Source organism: Hyperolius riggenbachi, chromosome 1 (genome assembly GCF_040937935.1).
Source record: "Hyperolius riggenbachi isolate aHypRig1 chromosome 1, aHypRig1.pri, whole genome shotgun sequence".
Lineage (NCBI taxonomy): Eukaryota > Metazoa > Chordata > Amphibia > Anura > Hyperoliidae > Hyperolius > Hyperolius riggenbachi.
In genome coordinates, this window is record NC_090646.1 from 193,730,782 (window position 1) to 193,756,972 (window position 26,191).

General features: G+C 44.4%; 1 protein-coding gene across 5 annotated transcripts in view; it reads right to left on the reverse strand.

Annotated features, from left to right (window-relative positions):
* Window positions 1–26,191, reverse strand: part of INPP4B (inositol polyphosphate-4-phosphatase type II B) — a 668,171-nt gene that overhangs the window by 241,626 nt on the left and 400,354 nt on the right. For all 5 annotated transcript variants that reach the window (XM_068279481.1, XM_068279471.1, XM_068279463.1 and 2 more), the window contains exon 10: window positions 12,466–12,574. In XM_068279481.1, coding sequence (XP_068135582.1) covers window positions 12,466–12,574 — 109 coding nt within the window. The remainder of the gene's footprint in view (window positions 1–12,465; window positions 12,575–26,191) is intronic.

Below are 26,191 nucleotides of genomic sequence, written 5' to 3' on the forward strand. Positions count from 1 at the left end.
CCCACCAATGTCCTCTGTTCTAAACCATACCCTAGTCATGCAAACATCTGAAACAGGACCCTAAGTGGCCAGTGGGCTTGCCATGATAGGTGGTGAGGTTTTAGCTCATGAGCAAACTAAGGCAGTAAGAGAAATCAAGGAACGTATAACTATTTAAAGGAGACCAGAGCTGATCAAAGCTAAAAGTTGTATACATACCTGGAGCCCCATAAGCTCGGATCGCTCCCACGCCGTCCTCCGCTGCCTACAGCTCCAGTACCAGGTCCTGTAACTACAGCCAGTTTGACGTAAGATAAGTGCGCTCTTTACGTATCTCTTCAGCAGCCGCCGGAGAGATATGTAAAGGTCGCACTTCTCTTGCGCAGACTGGCCGCGACTGGCTAAAGATACGGGGCCCGTTACCGGAGCTGCAGAAGGCTGAGGACAGCAGTGTGGGAGTGATCCGTGCGCATGGGGCTGGAGGAAGCCACAGGTATGTATACAACTTTTAGCTTTGATCAGCACTCGTACACTTTAAAGGGAATCTAAAGTGAGAAGGATATGGAGGCTGACATATTTATTTCCTTTTCAAACTATGCAAATTGCCTGGCTATCCTTCTGATCCTCTGCCTCGAATACATATAGCCATAGACACTGCACAAGCATGCAGATCAGATTTTCTTACCCATGTCGGATTAGCTGCATGCTTGTTTATGGTGTGTGATTCAGACCCTACTGCAGCCAAAGAGATTAGTAAGACAGCCAGGCAACTGGTTTAGTTTAAAAGGAAATAAATATGACAGCTTTCATATCCCTTTCATTTCAGGTTCCCTTTAAACTCTGGGACTGCAGTGGTATATAACAAATAGCGATTGAGCATGGTTTTCCAGTAGGGCTGATGGGTAATGGCTAGTTAGTAAGCATCAGTGGACACATGCAAAAACTTGGGAAGAGTGCCAAAAACAATCATGAATGATCATTATGGGCAACTTAAGCTGCAAGTGTTTGCAAGTTTTTACTCTCATATGAAATCTAAGGATACAATTATTCAACTGTAACTGTTTTCCTCAAAAACAAATAAAAAATGCGGGCTTTAACTTCACTGCAAAATGAGTACTGGTACATGTTTGTGTTTTCCCTGCAGTTTTCCTTTAGTTTCCAAATATTATAAAATAAATTCTGCCCTAACTGCACATACGATCTCTGCCAGCTGCAGCAAAAAGGCTGTGGATTACCCCAAAACTCAATAACATAATAATAATAATAATAATAATAATAATGAGACTCTGATAAAGGATCCAATGCCTGCTTACCTGTACACTGCTGTTGTGACCTTAAGCTGCCATGACTTTTCCTTTCAACTTGATTTGTAATTTTTATGAACACACACAGCGGTTTTCTGTGCTCTTGGAAAGGAAATGATCCTTAATATGCCAGATTGTAGATATTTTTCAGCAACAAAATGTGCACAATCCTGTATTAGTTCTGGCTAACATTGTTATAACCCACTTGGTGGGTAAGTTGCAGGTGTTGTGACTGGGCAAAGATGAGGGAAACAGATGCTCAGAACTGCTTGACACTTTCCCTCATTTAGGGTATGTTTGTGAAGTTTGGAAGACATTTTTAAGAGCATAACTAGAGTGATCATGTGAATGGTACAGTGAAACACATCCACATAAAAGCCATACGAGGAGCATTGTTCCACTTGGCGACTCAACAATGAAACGGCACTGACAGATCACAATATTTAGCCGTTACTTAGACACTGGGGTGTATTCATGAATGTATGTAACATTTTACATTGTGTTGAAAGTGCATGTAACATTTAAAGGGAACCTGAACTGAGTAAAATTATTTAAAATGAACACATGATGTAGCAAATTAATATTACATTTTCACCATTTCACCATTTTCTTCTTACAGTGATCCCAAGATTTTGTCAGAACTGAAATATGTCAGTTGCTGTCAATTATATATCAGCTGCTGTCAGTTACAACTGAATGTGCACGGTAATGTCCATGGTTCCCTATGGCTCAAGTGGGCGATATAACCGTTTAACAGTGGGGTGACCAGGAAGCTGTTAGGGGGTAATAGCCATTTTCAAAATGGAGGACAGAGAATTTCATTGATCATAGTGGACAAACAGGATGCAGGAGAGGAGAAAGAGATTGAGGGCCGTCTGCGCCCTCCGTGCCAATCCGCCGGGTCCCCCCTCTCATTAGCCCCCCGGGCCGGCTGCCGACCCCACGGCCCGGGTCGGGCTCTCTTGCCTCTCCTAAAATGGCCGCTTGCTCTGGCCGCGGCTGCTAAGTCCGCATAGCTGCGAGTGCGGCTGCGCAGCTCTAGGGCCAACCCCCCTGATCCACGCTCCCGGGGGACTAATGAGCGGGGGGACCCGGCGGATCAGCACGGAGGGCGCGGACGGCGTCCTCCGTGCCTGAAATGATGGGGCAAGTGATTAACTTTTTTTCCTCATTTCGCCTCGTAAGTCCTTTAAACTGCTTCCCATAACTTACTTAAACATAAATAGTGTAAATGCGCTATGCTCCACTTTGACAAACAGGGCTTGAGTAATTTAAGTTTTATTAGGCCGGACATCATTAAGGAACATCAGTGATAAAGGAAATTCTGCTAGTTCTGTAGGTCTGCTTTAAAGTGCAGACACTAGGACCGCAGTATGTCACAAATGATACCACTGGCACTTTTCTTCACCACCAAAGTGCAGTCAAAGCTTTCTTCCACAACAATCTGTCAGGTCCCAGCTTAGAAGATTCCTTGCTGCTACCATGTTAGGAAAGTGGTTTCGTCTTTGTAACTTCACAGTGTTAGAAGGAACTACAATGCAGGTTTTTTTTTTTTTATATATTTAGATACATTTAGAGTAGCAATATATCTAGCGATGATAGGCAGATTCGACCAAGAGACAAATCTCTCTCTGATCGAATCTGATTAGAGAGAGCTCTGTTGGCCGGCTATACAGCGCAGGCCGATTCCTGATCAATTTCAACATGAAATCTCTGGGGAAATCGCCGAGCCCGCCGTGTCCTACGCCTTGTTAATGCCTGTGTGTGCATTTATACACGCCGCCGGCATATATATATATCGCTAATGTAAGAGTGGAGGGGTTCCAAGATTGATGGGCACCGCGTGGAGGGTGACACACGATAGGTAATATATAAATGCACACACCGGGTAGAAGACATTTATACACTGGGGGAACAGTGCCGGGGATTTTGACTCTCATCGTGATAACGATCGCTGTTATCGCCGTGCACCCAATCTACCACGACAGCCCGACATCTTGCAGCATGTCTGATCTAAACATGCATCCAATTTCAGCCCAATATTGGTCACATTGTCAATTGGGGATGATCTTGGCAGCACCAATTTTCTTTCGATTCAATAATAATTACTGAATCGGATGGTCTATCGGCCATGAAGTCGAGAATTGTATGGGTAACTTTACTATGCAGCCTAGACAAGACATGTAATATTTATATTGCCATTTTCTCCTGGTGGACTCAAAGCGCTTCAGAGCCACAGCCACATAGGGTGTGCTCCGCAGACAACCAGGATCACTATGAAGGCTTGCCTATAAACTCCTTATTGTTTTATGCACTGGCTTGAGACAGAATTTGAGCCCTGGTCAAAGGCTCAAACCCTACATTAAGGGCAACACCCTTGACCAGTATGCTATCCACCTGACCCTACAGGCTCGTACACACGCCGTACTAAAGGGAACGACGGGTCCGTCAGACCCTCCCGCTGGGCGGGCATTCCAGCGACAGTGCAGCGTGTGTACAGTCAGTCTGCAGACTGATAAGGCTGTTTCTGAACGATCCACTGAGCGGATTGGCCATCAAGTCGAGAATTGTGTGCATACCTTTACTATGCAGCCTAGCTCAGCGGATCGTTTAGCAACAGCCTTATCAGTCTGCAGACAGACTGTACACATGCTGTACTGTAGCTGGAACGCCCGCCCAGCGGGAGGGCCTGACGGACCCATTGTTCCCTTTAGTACGGCGTGTATACGAGCCTTAACACTTCAAAACCAAGCAAATCTGTAGCTAATCCTTCTACAGCATTATGCATTTCTGTTTCTCTTGAAATCACTGTATGAGTGTTTGTCCTTGGGAAACATCTGGAAAAGAAGAACTGGGAACCACCTAATGTCTGGGAACTGTGATATGTATTACTATCCTGCATTTCTAGTCCAAATAAAGCCCATTTATTCTATGCAAGCAGCAACCCTAATTGGTTAGTGATTATTCACAATTATCCCGAGCTTTACACATGGCCATTAACCTATTAGCAGCTTCAATAGAGTTATCTTGTTTGAGATAAGTGCACTGCTTTTGACCTCAGTCAGCAAAACTCATTGTGCTTTAAATTCTTGGAATGCTTTGATCTTTGTCTACTAGCAGAAAATGTAGAAACTAAAAGCAGAAGTCCTCTGTTATTGTCTCACAATGCCCCCTAGTGATAAGTGGCCATAAATACAGCAGTACTAATTAGAAGCAGGGAAGTGCAACACATATAGAATAAAAAATGTGCTTAAATAAATTGCCCTGGAGCACTTGCAAGTCTCTAAATAAATTGGCTGCTAAAAGGTTAAGTGGCCATAGTGGCTCCACCTTTGCTCCCATTCAAAGGACCATGCTGAGGTGTAGTAAAGAATACCATTTCTTGCAGTGTGCAGACAAAGTTAATATAGCAACTCCACATTTTCCCAATTCAGTGAAGCAGGATTCTCCAGCTTTGAAACATGGCCAGTGTGTATTTGATTAATTTAATTTGTAAGTGTATTCTGTAGCTATTTCTAAGTAGTATTCATTTTTTTCTAAAATAAATATCCAAACCTCAGGCTGAGTAATTGATCTTCATGTTACTGCATACTTACATACCGGAGGAACTAGGTCACATACACATGTCAAGCTCAGGTATGTCAACAGCCTTGCCTACAAGTCAGATTCAGAAATGCTACTTAATGCAGGACAATAACCTTATCATTTGGCACAAACACTGCGGTTAAAAAGAACACTTCTAATGGCAAAACACTACATAAACTAAATGGGATACAGCTGGGAATATCAGATTTGGAGAAGGGCTTTAAAATACTGGTTGATAGGTTAAGCAGTAGAGATGTCGCGAACCTCCGATTTTTGGTTCGCGAACCCCGTTCGCGAACTTCCGCGGAAGGTTCGGTTCGCGGAAAAGTTCGCGAACCGCAATAGACTTCAATGGGGATGCGAACTTTGAAAAATAGAAAAAATTATGCTGGCCACAAAAGTGATGGAAAAGATGTTTCAAGGGGTCTAACACCTGGAGGGGGGCATGGCGGAGTGGGATACATGCCCAAAGTCCCGGGGAAAAATCTGGATGTGACGCAAAGCAGCGTTTTAAGGGCAGAAATCACATTGAATGCTAAATTGCAGGCCTAAAGTGCTTTAAACATCTTGCATGTGTATACATCAATCAGGGAGTGTAATTAGAGTTCTGCTTCACACTGACACACCAAACTCACTGTGTAACGCACCGCAAACAGCTGTTTGCGTAGTGACGGCCGTGCAGGACTGATGCGCAACATGGCCAGAGTGCAGGCCGTGGTGGTTTTAAAGCCCATATGGTCGCCGGGCTGTGGTAGCTCAATGATAGAACAACAGTGACTGTCCAGCTGATCAAATTTGGTCTGTCCACAATGAAGCAACGACCTTATTATCTTCTTGTATGTAGGTAGGCATAGGTAGGAGTCCCAGTATAGGTAGGTAGGCATAGGTAGGAGTCCCAGTATAGGTAGCTAGGCATAGGTAGGTGCCTCAGTAGTTAGCTAGGCATAGGTAGGAGTCCCAGTATAGGTAGGTAGGCATAGGTAGGTGCCTCAGTAGTTAGCTAGGCATAGGTAGGAGACCCAGTATTGGTAGGTAGGCATAGGTAGATGTCCCAGTAGTTAGCTAGGCATAGGTAGGAGTCCCAGTATAGGGGGGGGGGGGCTCCAGGGCTTAGTGTAGCCTGAATGGCTACAATGTGCCTGCTGACTGTGATGCAGAGGGTCAAAGTTGACCCTCATAGTGCATTATGGATCGAATCGAACCTCCGCAAAAGTTCGCCTGGTGCAGGCGAACGCGAACCACCAAAGTTCGCCTGGAACCGTTCGCCGGCGAACCGTTCGCTACATCTCTATTAAGCAGCTGTATTTACTGCCAAGCATCAGCAGTAGCAGTAGATAAGGCAATTAAAATTCTGGGATGTGTAATACAAAAACCGCACAAGTTGCTAGTATACTGCTTACTCTGTATAGATCACATGTGAGGCCACATCTGACATATAGGATACAGTTTTGTACACCACACTATAGGAAGAACACTAAAGTTTTAAAGCAAGTGCTAAAACAGGCATCTACATAAATAATGGCACAGCCGATAACTGTCACTGTATACCAGAAGAGTGCGTGGGCTAAACCCACACAAGCACATATATAAAATTCACAGAAGATCGTGGAGAATAATAGACACTAGACAGTGTAGTAATAGATGTCTAAAAGACAGTAGTGGTAATAGATGTAGTCACTGCCATGTGACGTAGGGTTGTCGCGGTATACCGGTATGACAGAATACCGCGGTTTCAATGTGCATGGTAATCGTACCATGCAGATTCTCGAAATACCTTTTTTTTAATGCTTTCGCCGCCTTCCGCATCATCCCCGCCACCGCTCCGCTATTACCCTGCTCTTCGTCTCTCCCCATTACAAAAGCAAGCTCCCAAAGCTTGCCGACTGGTGCTGGATGGTGACACGCAGGACTGGACGTGATGCTGCGGCTGGAGCGCATATGCAGAGAGCTCCTGGCCGTGGCTGGAACGCACACACAGAGCGCTCCCGGCCAGAGTCGCTTCTGAGCAGCATTTAGTGCCCAGGGCGACATCGCCCTGTTATTAAACAATTAGCAGGGAGACCTGTTCCAATCATGTTAACAGCTAAAGCACACTGACGGAGCTCACATTACAGCCCTGCAGAGCTTCCTGCTCTAAGGATGAGCACCGCCCCCTCTCATTCCCGGCTTGTTTGAAAGTGCCGCCAGAATGCAAGCAGCGGTGAGTTTATCAGCTGCAGAGACTAAGCTGACAGAGCTGCGCAGGAGGTGGGGGAGAGATGCGCTGTTTCTTGGGGCTTGTTCCAGTGATAGAAGCAGAGACACTGAAGCACGGTGGGAGGTCTGCACTATATTTACATAAGCAAGCTAACCTCCCACTGGAAGGTCCTGTGTCTGGCTGCCCTGTTATTGTCCTGCTTTGCTTTTCTACATCCCATATGCTTCTCTCACCCTCCCTCCTTCGTGTATCCCCTTCCTAGTGCTTTAACCCCCGCCCTGCTGAACTGGACCACCTGTGGTGAGACATCTCTCTGAGGGCCCTTTTCCACTACGGCGTTTGTGATGGCTTAATCGCAAAACCGCAAATCGCTAGTGATTTTTCAAATCGCTACAGTTTGCTTTTAACATAGGAATTGCAGTAGGTCATTTCCACTACCGCGATTCGTTTTTGACCTGATCGCGAGAGCGATTATTGCCACGATTTTGCTATGCAGTGCATAGCATAGCAAAATCGCGATCGCAAACGTCGGGAAATCGCCGGTCATTTTTTACATTTTGCGATTCAGCAATCGCTAGCGTTCAGTGTGAACGCTAGCGACTGCTAGTGGACTAGGGCCCTCACTCATTTACTCTCCTCTGACTCGCACATTTTTCAGCATCTGTCCCTCCTACATTCCTCTATCTACCTTACTCCCCCCCCCCCACACACACACACCACTCTCCTTTTCCTCTACCTCTTCTATTTTGTGAAACTCTTTCACTTTCTTGCATCTATCTCTGCTTTCTCTTATGCTAGGTACACACGTTGCGATTTCCCACTTGATCAGCGAGATCGATCCTGGTTGATCAATTATTTCCATGTTCGATCGCGTTTCGATCGATACAGCCGTCGATTTTTCATACTTAACATGAGTAAATCGACTGCTGTATCGATCGAGACCTGATCAAACATGTCGGAAAATAATCGATCGACCAGAAATTGCAACGTGTGTACCCAGCATTGCTGTCCCTACCTGCCTTCTCTCACAGGCTGCTGTGTATTCCCTTCCTTCTCTCACTTTCCTCTCTCTGACCTGTAATAAGATTATTTTACAATGCTTCAGTAAAGATTGTATAACGTTTATAGTTATGTCACTGATTGCCCCCATAGGAGCTCACAATCTAATTCTACCATAGTCTAATGCCCACCATATTATTATTCTGTATTCCTATAGCACTGACATCTGCTGCAGCACTTTACAGAGTACAGAGTTATGTCACTGACTGTCCTCATAGGAGCTCACAATCTAACCCTACCATAATCAAAGTCTAATGTGTTTGATCTCTCCCCATGTCACCAGTGACCTGACTGCCACCACGGCAGATAAGCTCATTTTTAAAGGGAACCTGTTGCATTTCCAGCCACAGATTATGCAGGCTCAGGATGATTGAAATGAGAATTGTGTAATACCGTATACTGTGATACCGTGGTATTTTCTTTGACGGTTATCATACCGTGGATTTTCATACCGTTGCAATTGTGACGGCAACATCAGGAAAAAGGAATATAAGAAGCTGAAAAACAACTAGGGCCTGACAGAGGAACTAGAATTTGACCAAATAGGTCCCAGTGGTGGTAGGAGCACAAGGATGTGACTTTTAAAATGGGAAAGGTCTCCAATAGATCCAAGGAAGAACATTAGGGCCTGCTGGTCAGAATATTGCAGTGCTAGAAACAGTTGCTGAAAGCACCAAGGACTCTTGCAGAAGACCTAAGGCTGTAGGCGGTGAACATTCTCACTTTTGAAAAGAGCGTTCTCACTCATCCCTAATGAAAAATACACATTTCAAACACAGAGTTGACAAGGGATTTTATTTATCTATATTATTTAGATGCCCTATGCAATGAAAAGTTATCAGTACTGAAAAAATTTGCCCTGATTCATTATGTGTACAAAACCATATCATATTTCCAAACTCATCCGCGTTAATTGCAATACAAAATAAATGCATACAACTAGCAGATCATGTGACTGTTATCACCTGATCAACAGAAGTATGCGACTCCAATAAATATGGGTCTGCAGTACAAGCACACATTTCAATGTCCAACTGTCGTCCATTTTGGCTCCTGAAAACTCTACATTTGCTCCAACTAGCATCAGTCTAATTTCTTTAAGCCTGCAAATGCAAAACTTGCTTAGGGAGGAATGGACATGTAGATGGAGAATGAAAAAGGTGAAATGTTACCATTCTCTGCCAACAAATGGCTACATAAATTGTATAATGGTAGACTTCTTTCTGCTAATGAATCATAAGTGCTTCACAAATGGCAGTGGGTCTATAGGTTAAAACACACAAATTGTACTTCTGTGTGATAAATATCCATATTTCTGTATAATGTTTGATTGTTTTAACAGAATACACTTATTTGATAAATGAATTATGTGAGTAATGGTTTTGTGTTCAGCATTTCTCTCACACTGTTATCAGCAAGGTCACTCACTAAAGCAGAAACACATGCTCTACATTAGAAAAGTGCATCGTCTGCAGCAACAATAGAAATTAGAGCAGAGAAAGTAAAAGTAAAACCTGTCAATGTATTTTTAACAATATTCTATCTTAAAGTGGAATGAAACCCAGCATTTCTACTTTGCTCTAAAAGATTATTTACAGCATATAATATACTTACACATTTTTTTTTTAGTAAAACAGAATTCAAAGGGTTAAATCACAGGACTGACTTTTTCTCCTGCAGGGAGATCCCGCATCCGAACTGGTGATAACCTTATCTTGTGTTTATATTCTTCACTTGATACAATTAAGTAAACGTTCTCTGACTGTGCAGAAACTTCTGCTAATGAGTCCTGAACTAAAACACTGCTCAGAAATCATTACTGGGTGCATTTACAAAAGAAATACAACAGTTATGAATAAAATGCACCAGCAGCTTTCAAAATACACTGAACTTTGAGACCTTATAATTTCTAAATGAATAATAATACTTGTGCCCAAAAGCAAATATGATAATTGTATGGGTTATAAAAAGTAGGAAAACACATTTTCATTGAATATTTTGTCAGAGTTTAAAACCGCTTTAAAATGAAAAATAGTGATGCCAGTAACATAAAGTGGATTTACACTTGTAACATACATTCTCCCTAACATCACCAAACATAGATAAATTTTACATGTGTAGACAGCACATGTAAATTTTACCTGCCATTAAGGTCCTTAATGCCCATTAACAGTACAATCGTTAGGACTGATTGGCAACGAACAGTTGTGCCCACAATTAGACACAAACCCACTATCCAATTCAATCAGATCAATGGGATCAATCAATACTTTTCGGATTGATCCCATCAATCTGATCGAACTGGATAGCAGGTTTGCGCCCGTAAGTGGGCTTGACCGATCGTTTCCGATTGATCACAACAATCAAATTAGATGGTCGATCGGCTGGATTGTACCACTAATGGGCACCATAACACAAAGTATGTAACCTACGTTACACAGTTCCCATAACTCGAATATGCACACAATGGGCCTGATCCAAAGCAAAGCTAAGCAAACTACATAACATGTTTAATGTAGTTTGCATACCGCAGGTTAAAATTTATATGCTCAATGTATACCTAGGAAAAAGGGGGGTGCACCAACCTATGAAACAGGCAAAACACTTCAATGCTTATGAGACTATTAATGAATTGCAAGCATTCAGATCAGTTTCAAAATACAAACCCTTAATAAGTCCATAACGGCATATGCACTAGACGTACAAAAAACCCTACAAACACCCACCCCTATTTCTCATCTTAATAGAACCAATCCTCATTACAAGTTATATAGGGCAAGGGACACCAAACTCTACAGCTGAGTGCTAAAGCCCGGCACCTGTCCTGCATTCACTCACCGCACTCGAGCAGCCACACACACTGCAAGTACACTTGTTGGCAAGCAGATACTGCGGTATTCATGGGACACGGACAGAGTGAAACGTCAATATACAAAGCTGTAAGGCAGCAAGGCAACTGAGGCTAAGAACCAATGTGTAGCAAGCTATCTACTATGTGGATCTCACCACTCTCGTTGTATTGACAAAAGTCCATCCAACATTTGGATACAAACTTTGGTTACCCACTGTTTGGCCACCGCTCCTCCTGGAACATCAGGGGGCTCAATTAGTGTCCCAGAACACCGCTACCTAGCTACACAGCAACGTCAGAGTTGGCGCACTCACATGCTCGCCATCACATGCATCACACTGACAGCACACAGTGCTCCGCCTACATCTTTCACCTGGCTGACTCCAGGCTTTCTCAAAGCGATCTGCATAGCATTGGCCCCAGGCTTTAGCACTCAGTTGTAGATAATGGTGGCCCTTGCCCGATGCATCTTGTGGTGGGAATTGTTTTTAGTAGGGTGGGTGTTTGTAGGGTATTTGTACTTATACTTATATACTGTATACTTATACTTATATACTGTAGATGTGCAATTGTAGACTACATAAAGCTTTGTATTTCGCACATGATTTGCGCACTTAAAATGTATGTGCATTGTCTGCACACGCACATTTTACTTATGTCTAGTGGGTTCATTGCAGACTGCACAGAAGTGTGATACAGTCACTGCAAAGTTGTGGAAGGGCACACCTCTATTCATAGGGTTAGGTGCCTGATATTGTGACATAGGCAATGTGTCACTAAACATAGTCTTCCTGCAGTATATCAGCACACCAAATCTTTCAGGAACACGCTCTTTATTGAGCCATCCGTATCCAGAAAAAGTTAGCCGACAATTTTTTCGGGGGCCTCTATAAAGGGGGACCCTGCGAGGCCCCCGAAACAATTGTCGGCTAACTTTTTGTGGATATGGATGGCTCAATAAAGAGTGTGTTCCTGAAAGATTTGGTGTGCTGATATACTGGAGGAATGCACAGAAGTGTGGTCTGCTTGCTGCAACGGACCCCGCAATTCATGCAGCATGTCATAGGAGCTGTCACTCTGTCCGTGTAGCGATGAGTGGAGAACGGACAAAAACAGTGGGAACAGATCCTAACAAAGCTCCTTTGCCTCTTGTCACTTTACATTCACTGTACAGCAAAGTATACATGCCAGCATCTAAAGATCACTGGAGGGTTTCAAGAGACTTGCTCATCCTGTGATATGCATATGTAAATCTACAAAAGATAACTGCCTCCTCTGAGAAAACTCTAGGAACATGCACACAAACAAACCAAGCAAAACAAAAGAAAGAAAACAAAATTACAGACATCTGCTTTCAGAGATTTCCAGCAACTTATGTTCTTTATATTACAGGCAATGATTATCAGTGAATCCAACATTTCAAGAAAATGTAAGATGCTGCTGAAGTGTAAGCTATGCTGTTCAATGAGTCTTCCCTTCAGATTACTTACTTTCGCTTTTCTGACTCAAACTTAGAGAGGAGTCTCCTGAGGCCGCCACTCTTAAATCCCTGAGAATGTGCTGCTGGGGCGCCAATGGTAATGACATCATAGAGGGCATCTGCAGGAAAAAACACAGAAGCACTTGATCTGAGCAGTCAGGCAGCCTGAGGAATCCTTGGACAATGAAAGAGGAAGAGCATCTTTATTATCATCAATTGATTAATTAACCAGAGCCAGCAGGGCTTGAGAAATAGCAAGTTAATCTTCCCTTACAAGCACGACTAACTAGATTTTAATAGTCAACAGATCCCTAGTTACATCTTTATTTTGCATCATGGCGTGAACCAATATGTTACAGTTTTCTCAGCCAGTAAAGGAATCTTTGAATTATGCATTAATTAAATGTAAATGAGACATTGCTAAGTACGCACATTTGTCAGTATGTGCATAAACCTCGTTTGGACTTCCAAAATGCAAAATGCTGAGGCAGGAAATAGTCTTAAAATGGGATAACTTAAATAACAGCATTATCATTTGTTTACAACAACTACACTTACATGAAAAAGTTAGAGAGTGAGAGAATAAAAAGATCTGTGAAACATTTAGCAATTTATTGATATTAAAAAGAACCTTAGCGTGATGTTTCAGTGTAATTGCGACAAGACTGTTAAATGTTCTTTCCTGTTTGGAGCGGCCTGTGCCTTTCTAATGACTTCCCTCGGTCTGTTATTCTCCTCTGTACTCACCACCTGACGGAGGAAGATGGATCCAGTGACGTCTCACTGATGACAGCATTCCGCGATCCATGGTCCAGCCAGCGTGTAAGCGCTACTGCACACGATGGGTGCGAATGGGAAGTCAAACAATCACGGTACTTTGTGTGGAGTCATCAGGGATCTTAACCACTTGAGGACTGCAGGGCTAAACCCCCCTAGTGACCAGGCCATTTTTAGCTAAATTGGCCACTGCAGCTTTAAGGCCAAGCTGCAGGGCCGCACAACTCAGCACACAAGTGATCCCCCCCCCCTTTTCTCCCCACCAACAGAGCTCTCTGTTGGTGGGGTCTGATCGCTCCCCCCATGTTTATTTTTTTTTAAATAAATATTATTGTTAGGTTTTTTTTTTAAATCCCCTGTTCCTTTAAATTTATTCCCTCCCTCTCTCCCTCCCTCCCCACAGCCGGCCAATTATGGCGATCGGCTGTCATAGGCTTCTGCCTATGAGAGCCGATCGCTCTCTTGTCCCCCATGGGGACAGCCGTGTCACACGGCTGTCCCCGGTGCAGCGCTGCTGCTCATCGCAGCGCTGCACCAAGTAAATAGACGGCATGATCGCCGTCTAACAGTCTCCCGAGCGGCAATAGCCGCTCGGAGACTGAGGCCGGGGCGGAGCTCCGCCCTCCGAGCATGAGATGCGCGCGCACCATGCGCGCGATCTCATGCTAAACAGAGCCCCAGGACTTTACGCCAATTGGCGTTAGGCGGTCCTGGGGCTGCCGCCGTGGCCACGCCTACTGGCGTGACGCGGGCGGCAGGAGGTTAAAGATCCGATCCGCCGTGAGTCGTGACAGTCGTTATCGCCAAGTGTCGCAAAAGTCATATGCCTGATCGCGGGCCTGTATCCACGTCAGGAGATTGTGGGAACGTTCGCAAAATTGTTGGCAAAACCATGTAGGGGGATTGGGCCTTTGAAGGAAGCCTATAAGGAAAAAGCACTACTTGGATCATTCGAAGGTTTCCCCCTTCCTGCTCCTCCTCGCTGTTCCTCCGCTGGGTCCAGCTGAAAACTGTCGACAAGTGCCTGTAGACAGCTCATGCATGCACAGTGACATGGAGAATCGGGCTAGGTGGAAAAAGCCAAGCCCAATCGGGTCCTTGCTACAACACGAGCTGTCCGTGCCTGTGAATTAGCCCAGATCTGATCGGGCTCTGCTTTTTCCGCAAAAGCCCCGAGCAGGTCTAAGCTACTGCGCAGGTGAAGTCCGGCCATGCTTTGGAAGTCCCAGTATTGGACCGGCCTGGTGAAGGAGGACGAAGAAAGCCTCTCCAGGATCCAGAGGTATCCCACTCTTGAGGTAAGTATCTTATTGATTGGAATATTGGATTGGTTTGCTTTAAATTAAGAATATTTAAAAAATATCCTTTCTGGCCAAGAGTCTCTAATGTCTGAATAGTCCAACTTTTCCTTCCATAAAACTATAGTAGCTCTACTTGTTTTTAGTCACAGGCAGTTACCCAGAATTAATGCCCTGTTTTTGTAATTGGCTTATAGTCCCTCCCAGCATCCACAAAGACTGAGGTCTAACACATGATTTTCTGTTTCTTTTCATTGAGGAATATACATGTTTAGAGAGATGCGGGGGCTGCTACATTTTGTATTAACACATTAGTTGATTGCACACTGCAGTCAATGCCACATATCATCTTTTGTCAGCAAACATACTGATTCAATTATATCCACATCTGTTGAAAGTGGAGATCAGCCATATGCATTGCTATTTCTCACGTTGTATATAGTTGAATTGAGTTCTACTGTTCTCAGCTATAGTGAAATATTACTTAAAACAAACTGCCTGGTGTGTTTACAAATGACTAGTTTAAAATGTATCATTGCAAAATAAAGAAGTCTTTCTTACTTATTAAAATGTTATTTTGGCTTGTATCTTTAGCAGTGGCGGACAAAGCCAACAGTGGGCCCCTGTGCAGAATAAATGAAGGGGCCCCATGTGAGTGGCCATAATCATATCAGATTACGGTTGGATCCAAATAATGTCTATAACATAAAAGTACATAAATCTAGGTAACATTCTGTAGGCATTGTGATAATGTAGCAGTGGCACATATTTCATACTTGTGTAGTATGACTGGGCCACAAGCAAATATCACTGATCCTCCTGAGTTTCACAGAGAAATACACAGAAAAGAGCCTACAGAATAATCATGCTCTAACTGCTGTGCTTCTGCATGGGCCGTAGAGGGTATGGGGTCCCTGTGCAGCTGCGCAGTCTGCATGGGCCAATGTCCGCCACTGATCTTTAGCACACCTGCAGGAAATATGTCAACTTTTTTCAGGGCTGTATCACACCAAGGGCTTGATTCACTAAACTATGATAACTCAAATATCACACCTTATCAAAGTTAACACGCCTTATCAGAGTAGCATAGCGAGTGCTACAAACCCGCAGGGGCTCAGGGCCGGACGAGTGCCATTGCCAATTAGCAGGCATAAGTCCGTAGCACTAGCTATGCTACTCTGATAAGGCATGTTAACTTTGATAAGGTGTGATATCGTTGATAAGGTGTGATATTTGAGTTATCACAGTTTAATGAATCATGCCCCAAGAGCTTTTCGGATCGCCAGCTAGCTATCGCCATTGTTTTGAAAAGCGCTTGGACAATGACATCTATGGGCTATGTCACACTAGATGGAATCGCTTTTATTAAAATCACAAAAGTGCTGCATGAAGCATTTTTAAAGCGATTATAATTCTGTAACAAGTATAAAAATACAAAAGTGATGTGAAAAAAATCACTTCCGAGTCGCTTTGTGAAAAAAATCACTATAATTTTATCCAAAATCAATAATCGCTAGTGCTTTTTGGTGTAAAACAGCCCTTCCTGCTGAGCTGATAATCCCATACAAGAAAGTGCCTTGTGCTTAAAGATCAACTCCTCCTTAGTTACTGGTTATTTTAAAGGGAACCTGAAGTGAGGAAACTCACTGCAGGTAAAATACTTACCTATGGAGTGGGAACCTTCTGAATACCATTGAGCTTTCCTGGTCCCCGGTCTGTAGCCTTGGAGATTAGGCACCACAGAAGGGGGGGGGGGGGGTTAAGGGTTAGACGACACCAAGCGTGAGCAAGAGTAAAGCATGGGTAGAGGGAGGGTTCTGTTTTAGGCATCGGTAGAAGGAAGATTCTATGTTGGGGATGGGTGGAGGGAGGGATCTGTGTTGTGGAAAAAAAAAATTTCAATTTTTTTTCCCGATTAGATAATTTCGTTCAATTATTCCGTTAGAATGAATATAACGATTTTTCCAACATGTCCGATCGGATTTTTATTGAACAAAACAGGATAATTGTTCATTTTTCTTGATCGAAAAAAAAAAACCTGATTATATTCGACTTTCATTCGATTCGATCGTTTTAGTCGAATAAACGGGAAAATCAAACATTTCTATTGTACCATGTATGGGCACCATTAGGCATTGGTAGAGGGAGTGTTCTGTGTTAGGCATTGATAGAGGGAGAGTTTTGTGTTAGGCATTGGTAGAGGGAGTGTTCTGTGTTAGGCATCGGTAGAGGGAGTGTTCTGTGTTAGGCATTGGTAGAGGGAGAGTTTTGTGTTAGGCATTGGTAGAGGGAGTGTTCTGTGTTAGGCATCGGTAGAGGGAGTGTTCTGTGTTAGGCATCGGTAGAGGGAGTGTTCTGTGTTAGGCATTGGTAGAGGGAGAGTTTTGTGTTAGGCATCGGTAGAGGGAGTGTTCTGTGTTAGGCATTGGTAGAGGGAGTGTTCTGTGTTAGGCATCGGTAGAGGGAGTGTTCTGTGTTAGGCATTGGTAGAGGGAGAGTTTTGTGTTAGGCATTGGTAGAGGGAGTGTTCTGTGTTAGGCATCGGTAGAGGGAGTGTTCTGTGTTAGGCATCGGTAGAGGGAGTGTTCTGTGTTAGGCATTGGTAGAGGGAGTGTTCTGTGTTAGGCTTTGGTAGAGGGAGTGTTCTGTGTTAGGCATTGGTAGAGCGAGAGTTTTGTGTTAGGCATCGGTAGAGGGAGTGTTCTGTGTTAGGCATTGGTAGAGGGAGAGTTTTGTGTTAGGCATTGGTAGAGGGAGAGTTTTGTGTTAGGCATTGGTAGAGGGAGTGTTCTGTGTTAGGCTTTGGTAGAGGGAGTGTTCTGTGTTAGGCATTGGTAGAGCGAGAGTTTTGTGTTAGGCATCGGTAGAGGGAGTGTTCTGTGTTAGGCATTGGTAGAGGGAGAGTTTTGTGTTAGGCATTGGTAGAGGGAGAGTTTTGTGTTAGGCATTGGTAGAGGGAGTGTTCTGTGTTAGGCATTGGTAGAGCGAGAGTTTTGTGTTAGGCATCGGTAGAGGGAGTGTTCTGTGTTAGGCATTGGTAGAGGGAGAGTTTTGTGTTAGGCATTGGTAGAGGGAGAGTTTTGTGTTAGGCATTGGTAGAGGGAGAGTTTTGTGTTAGGCATTGGTAGAGGGAGAGTTTTGTGTTAGGCATTGGTAGAGGGAGTGTTCTGAATACCATTGAGCTTTCCTGGTTCCCGGTCTGTAGCCTTGGAGATTAGGCACCACAGAAGGGGGGGGGGGGGGGGGTTAAGGGTTAGACGACACCAAGCGTGAGCAAGAGTAAAGCATGGGTAGAGGGAGGGTTCTGTTTTAGGCATCGGTAGAAGGAAGATTCTGTGTTGGGGATGGGTGGAGGGAGGGATCTGTGTTGTGGAAAAAAAAAATTCAATTTTTTTTCCCGATTAGATAATTTCGTTCAATTATTCCGTTAGAATGAATATAACGATTTTTCCAACATGTCCGATCGGATTTTTATTGAACAAAACAGGATAATTGTTCATTTTTCTTGATCGAAAAAAAAAAAACCTGATTATATTCGACTTTCATTCGATTCGATCGTTTTAGTCGAATAAACGGGAAAATCAAACATTTCTATTGTACCATGTATGGGCACCATTAGGCATTGGTAGAGGGAGTGTTCTGTGTTAGGCATTGGTAGAGGGAGAGTTTTGTGTTAGGCATTGGTAGAGGGAGTGTTCTGTGTTAGGCATCGGTAGAGGGAGTGTTCTGTGTTAGGCATTGGTAGAGGGAGAGTTTTGTGTTAGGCATTGGTAGAGGGAGTGTTCTGTGTTAGGCATCGGTAGAGGGAGTGTTCTGTGTTAGGCATCGGTAGAGGGAGTGTTCTGTGTTAGGCATTGGTAGAGGGAGAGTTTTGTGTTAGGCATTGGTAGAGGGAGTGTTCTGTGTTAGGCATCGGTAGAGGGAGTGTTCTGTGTTAGGCATCGGTAGAGGGAGTGTTCTGTGTTAGGCATTGGTAGAGGGAGTGTTCTGTGTTAGGCATTGGTAGAGGGAGTGTTCTGTGTTAGGCATTGGTAGAGCGAGAGTTTTGTGTTAGGCATTGGTAGAGGGAGAGTTTTGTGTTAGGCATTGGTAGAGGGAGTGTTCTGTGTTAGGCATTGGTAGAGGGAGAGTTTTGTGTTAGGCATTGGTAGAGGGAGAGTTTTGTGTTAGGCATTGGTAGAGGGAGAGTTTTGTGTTAGGCATTGGTAGAGGGAGTGTTCTGTGTTAGGCATTGGTAGAGGGAGTGTTCTGTGTTAGGCATTGGTAGAGGGAGTGTTCTGTGTTAGGCATTGGTAGAGGGAGAGTTCTGTGTTAGGCATTGGTAGAGGGAGTGTTCTGTGTTAGGCATTGGTAGAGGGAGTGTTCTGTGTTAGGCATTGGTAGAGGGAGTGTTCTGTGTTAGGCATTGGTAGAGGGAGTGTTCTGTGTTAGGCATTGGTAGAGGGAGTGTTCTGTGTTAGGCATTGGTAGAGGGAGTGTTCTGTGTTAGGCATTGGTAGAGGGAGTGTTCTGTGTTAGGCATTGGTAGAGGGAGTGTTCTGTGTTAGGCATCTGTAGAAGGAGGGTTCTGTGCAAGAGTAGGGACAGGTTTAGTCATAGTAAATTATCCGTAGACTACCTATATTTTACTATCGGAATTCAGTAGTAGAATATTGCTAATTTTACCAATATCCTACTAGCGGCAATACCCTGGGCTGTTTGTTTCAGGTGCCTTTTTTTCAGATACGCCTGGCCTCCCTCCCTCTTAGACATCGCTACATTTGCTACAACTCAAAAATCTGTATTTCATTTTTCTTTCATTCCTTCTGCTAATAAATACATAAATAAAATAAACACATAAAACACTATGCATTCATTTTTGCTGGTTAACCTAAGATACATTGCTCTAGTGCTGTCTTTCATTAAGTGTGTACAAACGACCCCTGAGGGAATTGATAATATAGCAGCGACTAGTGATAATTACTAGATCGAAAGAAACATGTAAAGTACCACTGAGGATGTATAATCATTAGGTTAAAACAAATATAACCACTTCATGATATCACGCCACTGCCTATAAACATGTCAGGAGATTTTATGAGGCAGAGTCTAAAGAGTAATGTAACTATCAACAACTTTTGTCATGTATTATAAAACACAGCAAATGTAGCATCTCTGGGGTGACAGGTGCTTTCTTCTCCCCGCAATATGCTCTGAGTGCAGCAGGCAGTGATCATATCTTTATGACACTCGTAGCTCCTGTTACTGTTACATGTCATTTGCATAATGCATGAAGATGAAGGCAAGCATTCGCTACAATCAGAACCGCACCAAGCAAACTGGAGGCTATTTTGCCTGCCAGCAGGAGACAAGGCAACACGGGCTAGTTTCCTTTACTGGAGATTTTTCTCATCACAGTTTTTCTTTTTTTTATAATTTTGTTCTTTGTGGCGCTTTCATGCCACAGCACACAGGCCTTGATTAAACTTGGGTGAAAAATACAAGAAAATTACAAGGAAGAAACAAGTCCTTTCTGCATAGGGGGTTGTGCTGGGTTTCTGAAGTGGTGATTTACTCCACAGACTCTTTATAAGACTTTGTAGAAATTGGTATATAAAATTGAAGCATGGTTCCAAGGCTATGTGAAAGCACAGCACAATAAACTGGAGGTTTCAGCGATTACTGTCTGGGGCAGCATCATTTGTCTAAGTATGTGTAAGTCACTCCTCCCTGCTGACCACTCTCAGCACACTGTGCACTAAGGATCTATGTTTCTTCTCCTTTATAGCTTCCCTGAGACCTCTCTCTGAGAAAAATCATTCTTCTTGTGCAGCATTGCCCCACTTCCTTCTGCTAGGCCCGAGAAGAGGTCTTATTCTCTACATGCCACAACCAGCCTAAGCATCACACTGGTCTGTTACACACATGTCTGAGCAACATTCACTGCATAGGTACTGCACAAATACTAGCTACTATATATACTACTAGAAAACCTTTTACAAACAGAAGCAATAACAACTGTGTACAGTTTGGTATGTGGGAGGTATCCCCATGCAAGCACAGGGATAGCATGTAAGCTGACATATATCATGTTATCAATAATTTAATAAGGAGTCTTAGACCTAAAAACAGCTACAGGAGTTCTGAATTCTCTCTAAGTTCTGCATGCTTGTTTTGGTTCAGAGCTGTGAGATCAGAATGACAGTCTGTTGGCCACAGTTTTCAATGCATTACTGACAGTTTTTTTCTTCCTAAACTGTTCTAACCAGCAGGGAGAACAGTTCTGCATGATAATAAGAACCTTCTTAAAGAGACTCTGAAGTCTCATAAAAATCATCTTTTTATTTAAAAAATGTCTTTAACATTATAGCCCTAACTAAAACGCTGCATTCCAACGGCTGTAATCTAATTAAATCCCCCCTAACTCCCCGGGGGGCAATCCGGGCAGCGCTTCCGTGAGAGGCACAGCTTTCAGCTACAGCTCTGCCTTTCCACGTGTCTATCAGCGGCGGATTGCCGCCTCCGCCCGCCCCTCTCAGTCTTCCTTCACTGAGTGGGGTGGGGGAGAGGCGGAGATACGCGCTGATTGACGCGTAAGGAGGCAGAGCTGCGGCTGAAAGGTTTGCCTCCTCCAGCAGCAAAATCCACGACCAAGAAAGTTGTGGATTTTGCGGGGGAGAAGGAGGGGGAAGTTAGGGGGGATTTAGTTAAATTACAGCCGCGGGGATGTGGCGTTTTAGTTAGGGCTATCATGTTAAAGACATTTTTGAAATAAAAAGATTTTTATGAGACTTCAGTGTCTCTTTAAATCCTAGGTAATAGTGGTAGTTTAGTGTGAATTTCTAGAGCTTCACTACAGTTAAGAAAAGTGCAAATCTGTCCCTAAACTGCTGCAGATTAAGAAGTGCTTCATAGCAGTTCTAAAGATAGTTCAGAGTGCAGACTAGACATGATTGGCGAGGTGCTCCTCCCCTCTGCTGAATTCCTCCACAGAGCCTGCTGGTATCAGTACAGCAGATGTATTGGTTACCTCAGCAACAGCAATTCCCCTCATACACTGCACTGTCTGAGAGACCTTCCTAGCTACTCCTATTTTACTACAGTTTAAGAAGGAATCTGCACTACGCATCTATTGAAGTCTTAGCATGTCTGAGACACTTCTGCACCGATTTCTGAAAACCTACCAATATTTTGTCTCAGACACTGTTGATACATTTCCCCCTATGTTTAGAAGATAAATATGATGAGGGAGAGAATTGATCAACATTATATCTTTTTAAAGTCAATGGGAACCGATTAATTTTTATTTTTTTTAGCTATACAGCATAGCCTACCTCTTTCTCCAGTAACAGTCTGTCCCCAGTTCATCATTATTTATGTAACCTGGCCCCCCAGAACTCAGTTTTTCATCTTTGACCAGTTCGGTTGAATATTGTGTTAGGGGAGAGGAGGCAGAGCTTCTTTTGCTTGCTCTGTCACTCCTCCGAGATGGGCGGCCATCATCTCACCTTGCTCCTTTTCAGTCTCGCTCCCGCTGATGCATGGCTTCCTGGCTCAGTACAAGAGCGCGCAGCGCTGCGGGGAGGTCTCTCTGCGTGGCTCTCCATATACACAGCCACAAGCACTGCGTGCGCGCACAATGTCCTAGAAATGTGCACGCGTGCACGTGATCATGGCCGCGCACCCGAGAATCTCCTTCTCTAGCGCTAATTTATCAGCGCTTGAGAAGGAGAGATTTGTTGGGAGGAAGAGGCTGCCGACCCGGAAGCTAAAGCAAAGGGTGGCAGCCATCTTGGATTTTGCACAGACGAAAATAAGGCTGCAGTTAGCAAACGTGAGGCAGGGGAGCGGCGAAAATAGCATTAATTATGGACATACTGATGATGGCAATCAGGGTAAGAGGATATACCATTTATCTAGTCTTCTTTTTATATAGAATCTACTTCATGCTGCAATTCACTGCCCTCTGAAGAAGTGAAATGATCAATGAGATGCTAATAGTCCCGGCTTCCATGAAAATGTATTCCAGCTTCCATGAAAATTTTATGCATCTTGGAAGTGGGCCAACCAAATTCACTTCCTGACAATTTGCACTGCAAGCTGTAATTTTTAGCATCACATTGACCATCTCGGGCAGAGAGGCACACACTTCTGCCTAGTAATTTTTCACCCCATAATAATAATTACATGGCGGCACCAGTCATTATGGCGCTCAATACTTAGCTATGGCAGCAGCAGGATTTATTGGGGGACCAGAATAGTGGTTTAGATTAGAGGATGGGGGGTTGTTAGTCAGGGCAGTTTCTAGGCTAAATTTCACCCAGGCCGAGGGTGTAAAAATCGCCCCCCCCATGGAGCCAGGCATAGGTGCCCGCAGTATAGGTTAGCTACGTAGGTGCCTCCAGTATAGGGTAGCCTGTATAGTTATCCCCATTATAGGTTAGATAGGTAGTTGCCCCCAGTATAGGTTAGATAGGTAGGTGTCTGCAGTATAGGTTAGCTACGTAGGTGCCTCCAGTATAGGGTAGCCCATATAGTTGCCCCCAGTATGGGTAAGATAGGTAGGTGCCCGCAGTATAGGTTAGATAGGTAGGTTCTCGCAGTATAGGTTAGATAGGTAGGTTCCCCCAGTATGGGTTAGATAGGTAGGTTCCCCCAGTATGGGTTAGATAGGTAGGTTCCCCCAGTATGGGTTAGATAGGTAGGTTCCCGCAGTTTAGGTTAGATAGGTAGGTTTCCCGCAGTTTAGGTTAGATAGGTAGGTTTCCCGCAGTATAGGTTAGATAGGTAGGTTTCCCGCAGTATAGGTTAGATAGGTAGGTTCCCGCAGTATAGGTTAGTTAGGTAGGTTCCTGCAGTATAGGTTAGTTAGGTAGGTTGCCGCAGTATAGGTTAGTTAGGTAGGTGTCCGCAGTATAGGTTAGTTAGGTAGGTGTCCGCAGTATAGGTTAATTAGGTAGGTGTCCGCAGTATAGGTTAGTTAGGTAGGTTCCCCCAGTATAGGTTAGTTAGGTAGGTTCCCCCAGTATAGGTTAGTTAGGTAGGTTCCCGCAGTATGGGTTAAATAGGCAGGATTCCGCAATATAGGTTAGTTAGGTAGGTGCCCGCAGTTTAGGTTAGTTAGGTAGGTTCCCGCAGTTTAGGTCAGTTAGGTAGGTTCCCGCAGTTTAGTTCAGTTAGGTAGGTGCCCGTAGTTTAGGTCAGTTAGGTAGGTTCCCGCAGTTTAGGTCAGTTAGGTAGGTTCCCGCAGTTTAGGTCAGTTAGGTAGGTGCCCGCAGTTTAGTTCAGTTAGGTAGGTGCCCGCAGTTTAGGTCAGTTAGGTAGGTTCCCGCAGTTTAGGCCAGTTAGGTAGGTGCCCGTAGTTTAGGTCAGTTAGGTAGGTGCCCGCAGTTTAGGTCAGTTAGGTAGGTGCCCGCAGTTTAGGTTAGTTAGGTAGGTGCCAGCAGTTTCGGTTAGTTAGGTAGGTGCCCACAGTTTAGGTCAGTTAGGTAGGTTCCCACAGTTTAGGTCAGTTAGGTAGGTGCCCGCAGTTTAGGTCAGTTAGGTAGGTGCCCGCAGTTTAGGTCAGTTAGGTAGGTGCCCGCAGTTTAGGTCAGTTAGGTGGTTGCCCGCAGTTGTGTGGCAGGCTGGGGGAGCGGACATAACAGTTACAACTCACCTGCTTCCGCCGAACCCGCGCTGCTTCAATGTCCTTCCTTTCCCGGCATCTGTCTCAGTAACAGCGCTCCCTGTGATGACACGCGATACGTCATCACAGGGGGCGCTGTTACCAGGTGACGGACGCCGGGAGAGGAAAAACATTGAAGCTGCGGGGGAACGGCTGGAGAAGGTGAGTTGTAACTATTATGTCCGTTCCCCCGCTCCGGCGCCCCCCTCCTGCTGCAAAATATAGCGCCCCGGGCGATGGCACGTGTCGCACGCCCATAGAAACGGGGCTGTTGTTAGTGCTAGGCATTGGGGGGGGGGGGTCTTAGTATTAGACGTACTTACGGAAGCGTCAATGTGTGAGCTAGGGTACAACAGGTGATAATAAAATACAGTATCTGTAACATTACCAATATTCTACTACATCCGCTGCACACAAAAGAAAATTTCAGCTGTACTGTGTGCCAACATTTCCAAATGCTATTTTTACATGTACGCCTATGGAAGTGTCCACTGACATCTGATATTTGGTTATTACATAATGTCTTTATATTGCACATACTATATGTATGTCATCATTTATACTATGTAGACCTGTAATTTAACAAAAGGAAATAATGTTGAATATAGAGAGTCTGAAGCGTCTTTATATTACCTCTTTTTATTCAGAAGCCAACTTCAGCATTAACATCCAAACTGATTCGCCGAATCCCTGCAGCAAAATGAGGTCTTAATCCCCCTAAAATCCCAGGGCAAAATTCTGCGATTGCAGAATTTTGCTTCCCGGAAGAGGCAGAGCTGTGCGCAGTAGCTCTGCCTCTGCTCCAGTCAATCTCCACAGATCTCCGCCTCTCCCTGCCCCTCTCAGTCTTCTTTCACTGAGAGGGGCAGGGAGAGGCGGAGATCTGCGGAGATAGACTGAATAAGAGGCAGAGTTACAGCGCAAAGTTCTGCCTCCCCCGGGCAGCACAATCTACAACTTGGAAAGTCTACCCCGGGATTTCAGAGGGATAAATACCTCGTTCTGCCACGGGGACGCAAATCTGTTTGGATTTTAATGCTAAAGCTGGCCGCTGAATAAAAAGAGGTAATATACATCGATTCAGACTCTCTTTAACCACTTGCCAACCGCGTCATGCCGATGGGCGTGGATGCAGCAGCATCCCTAGGACCGCCTAACGCTGATCGGTGTAAGTTCCTTGGGGCGTGGTTTGCAGGAGATCACACGCGCTGATGGGCGCGCATCCATGCTTGGGTGGCGGATCGCCGCTAGAAGACTGTTAGACGAAGAAAGTGCTGTCTATTTACTAGGTACAGCACTACTGTAAGGATTCCTCCTGTGGCGTGTTCTGTCCGTTGCAGTGGAGCCGCAAACGGACAGTTCTGGCTTGTCTGCCTGCATTCGGTTGTGCATTTGCAATGAGTCACATTGTCATTTGCAATTGCTCTGCTGTTCTGGGCAGCTCAGGATGCTGTAATCATTCCACCAACTGCTTACTACAGCTGAGCTGCGGCCAGATAGCCCTGGATTTCCTGCAGGCATGTTGTTACATAATACTGCATGTATTTCCTATGGGAGTCCTTTGCATTCACAACCAGCTAGCAAATGGTAATCAAGCCAGCTCAGAATTGAATGGTTACCATTCAGCTGTGTGGAGATTTGCATGCTTGGATCCATTGGTCGATTCTGGCATAAAAGTCTGTCTCCCCTTTTAGCCCTCGCCCATCATAGCGATCACTATGCTGGTCTGCTGGGCACTGTGCTACTCTGTATAGGTTTGTTATTGTGGTTCAATGCAACCTTATTACTCGTGCTTTAGCTAGTTCTTGATAAATATATATGCAGACTTTCTAATATATATTTATCCATTAGTTGAGCAGTTTATTATTTTTCTGTATTATTGTTTATTGCCTAGTTTCCATGCCTGATGGACATTCATTGCATCCGCGGTGGGTCAGTGAAGTCCATTATCCTGATAGCTTGGATTCTGCCATCACCACATTGGTGACTGGTAGTATTCCTGCTACTCTAGTTCT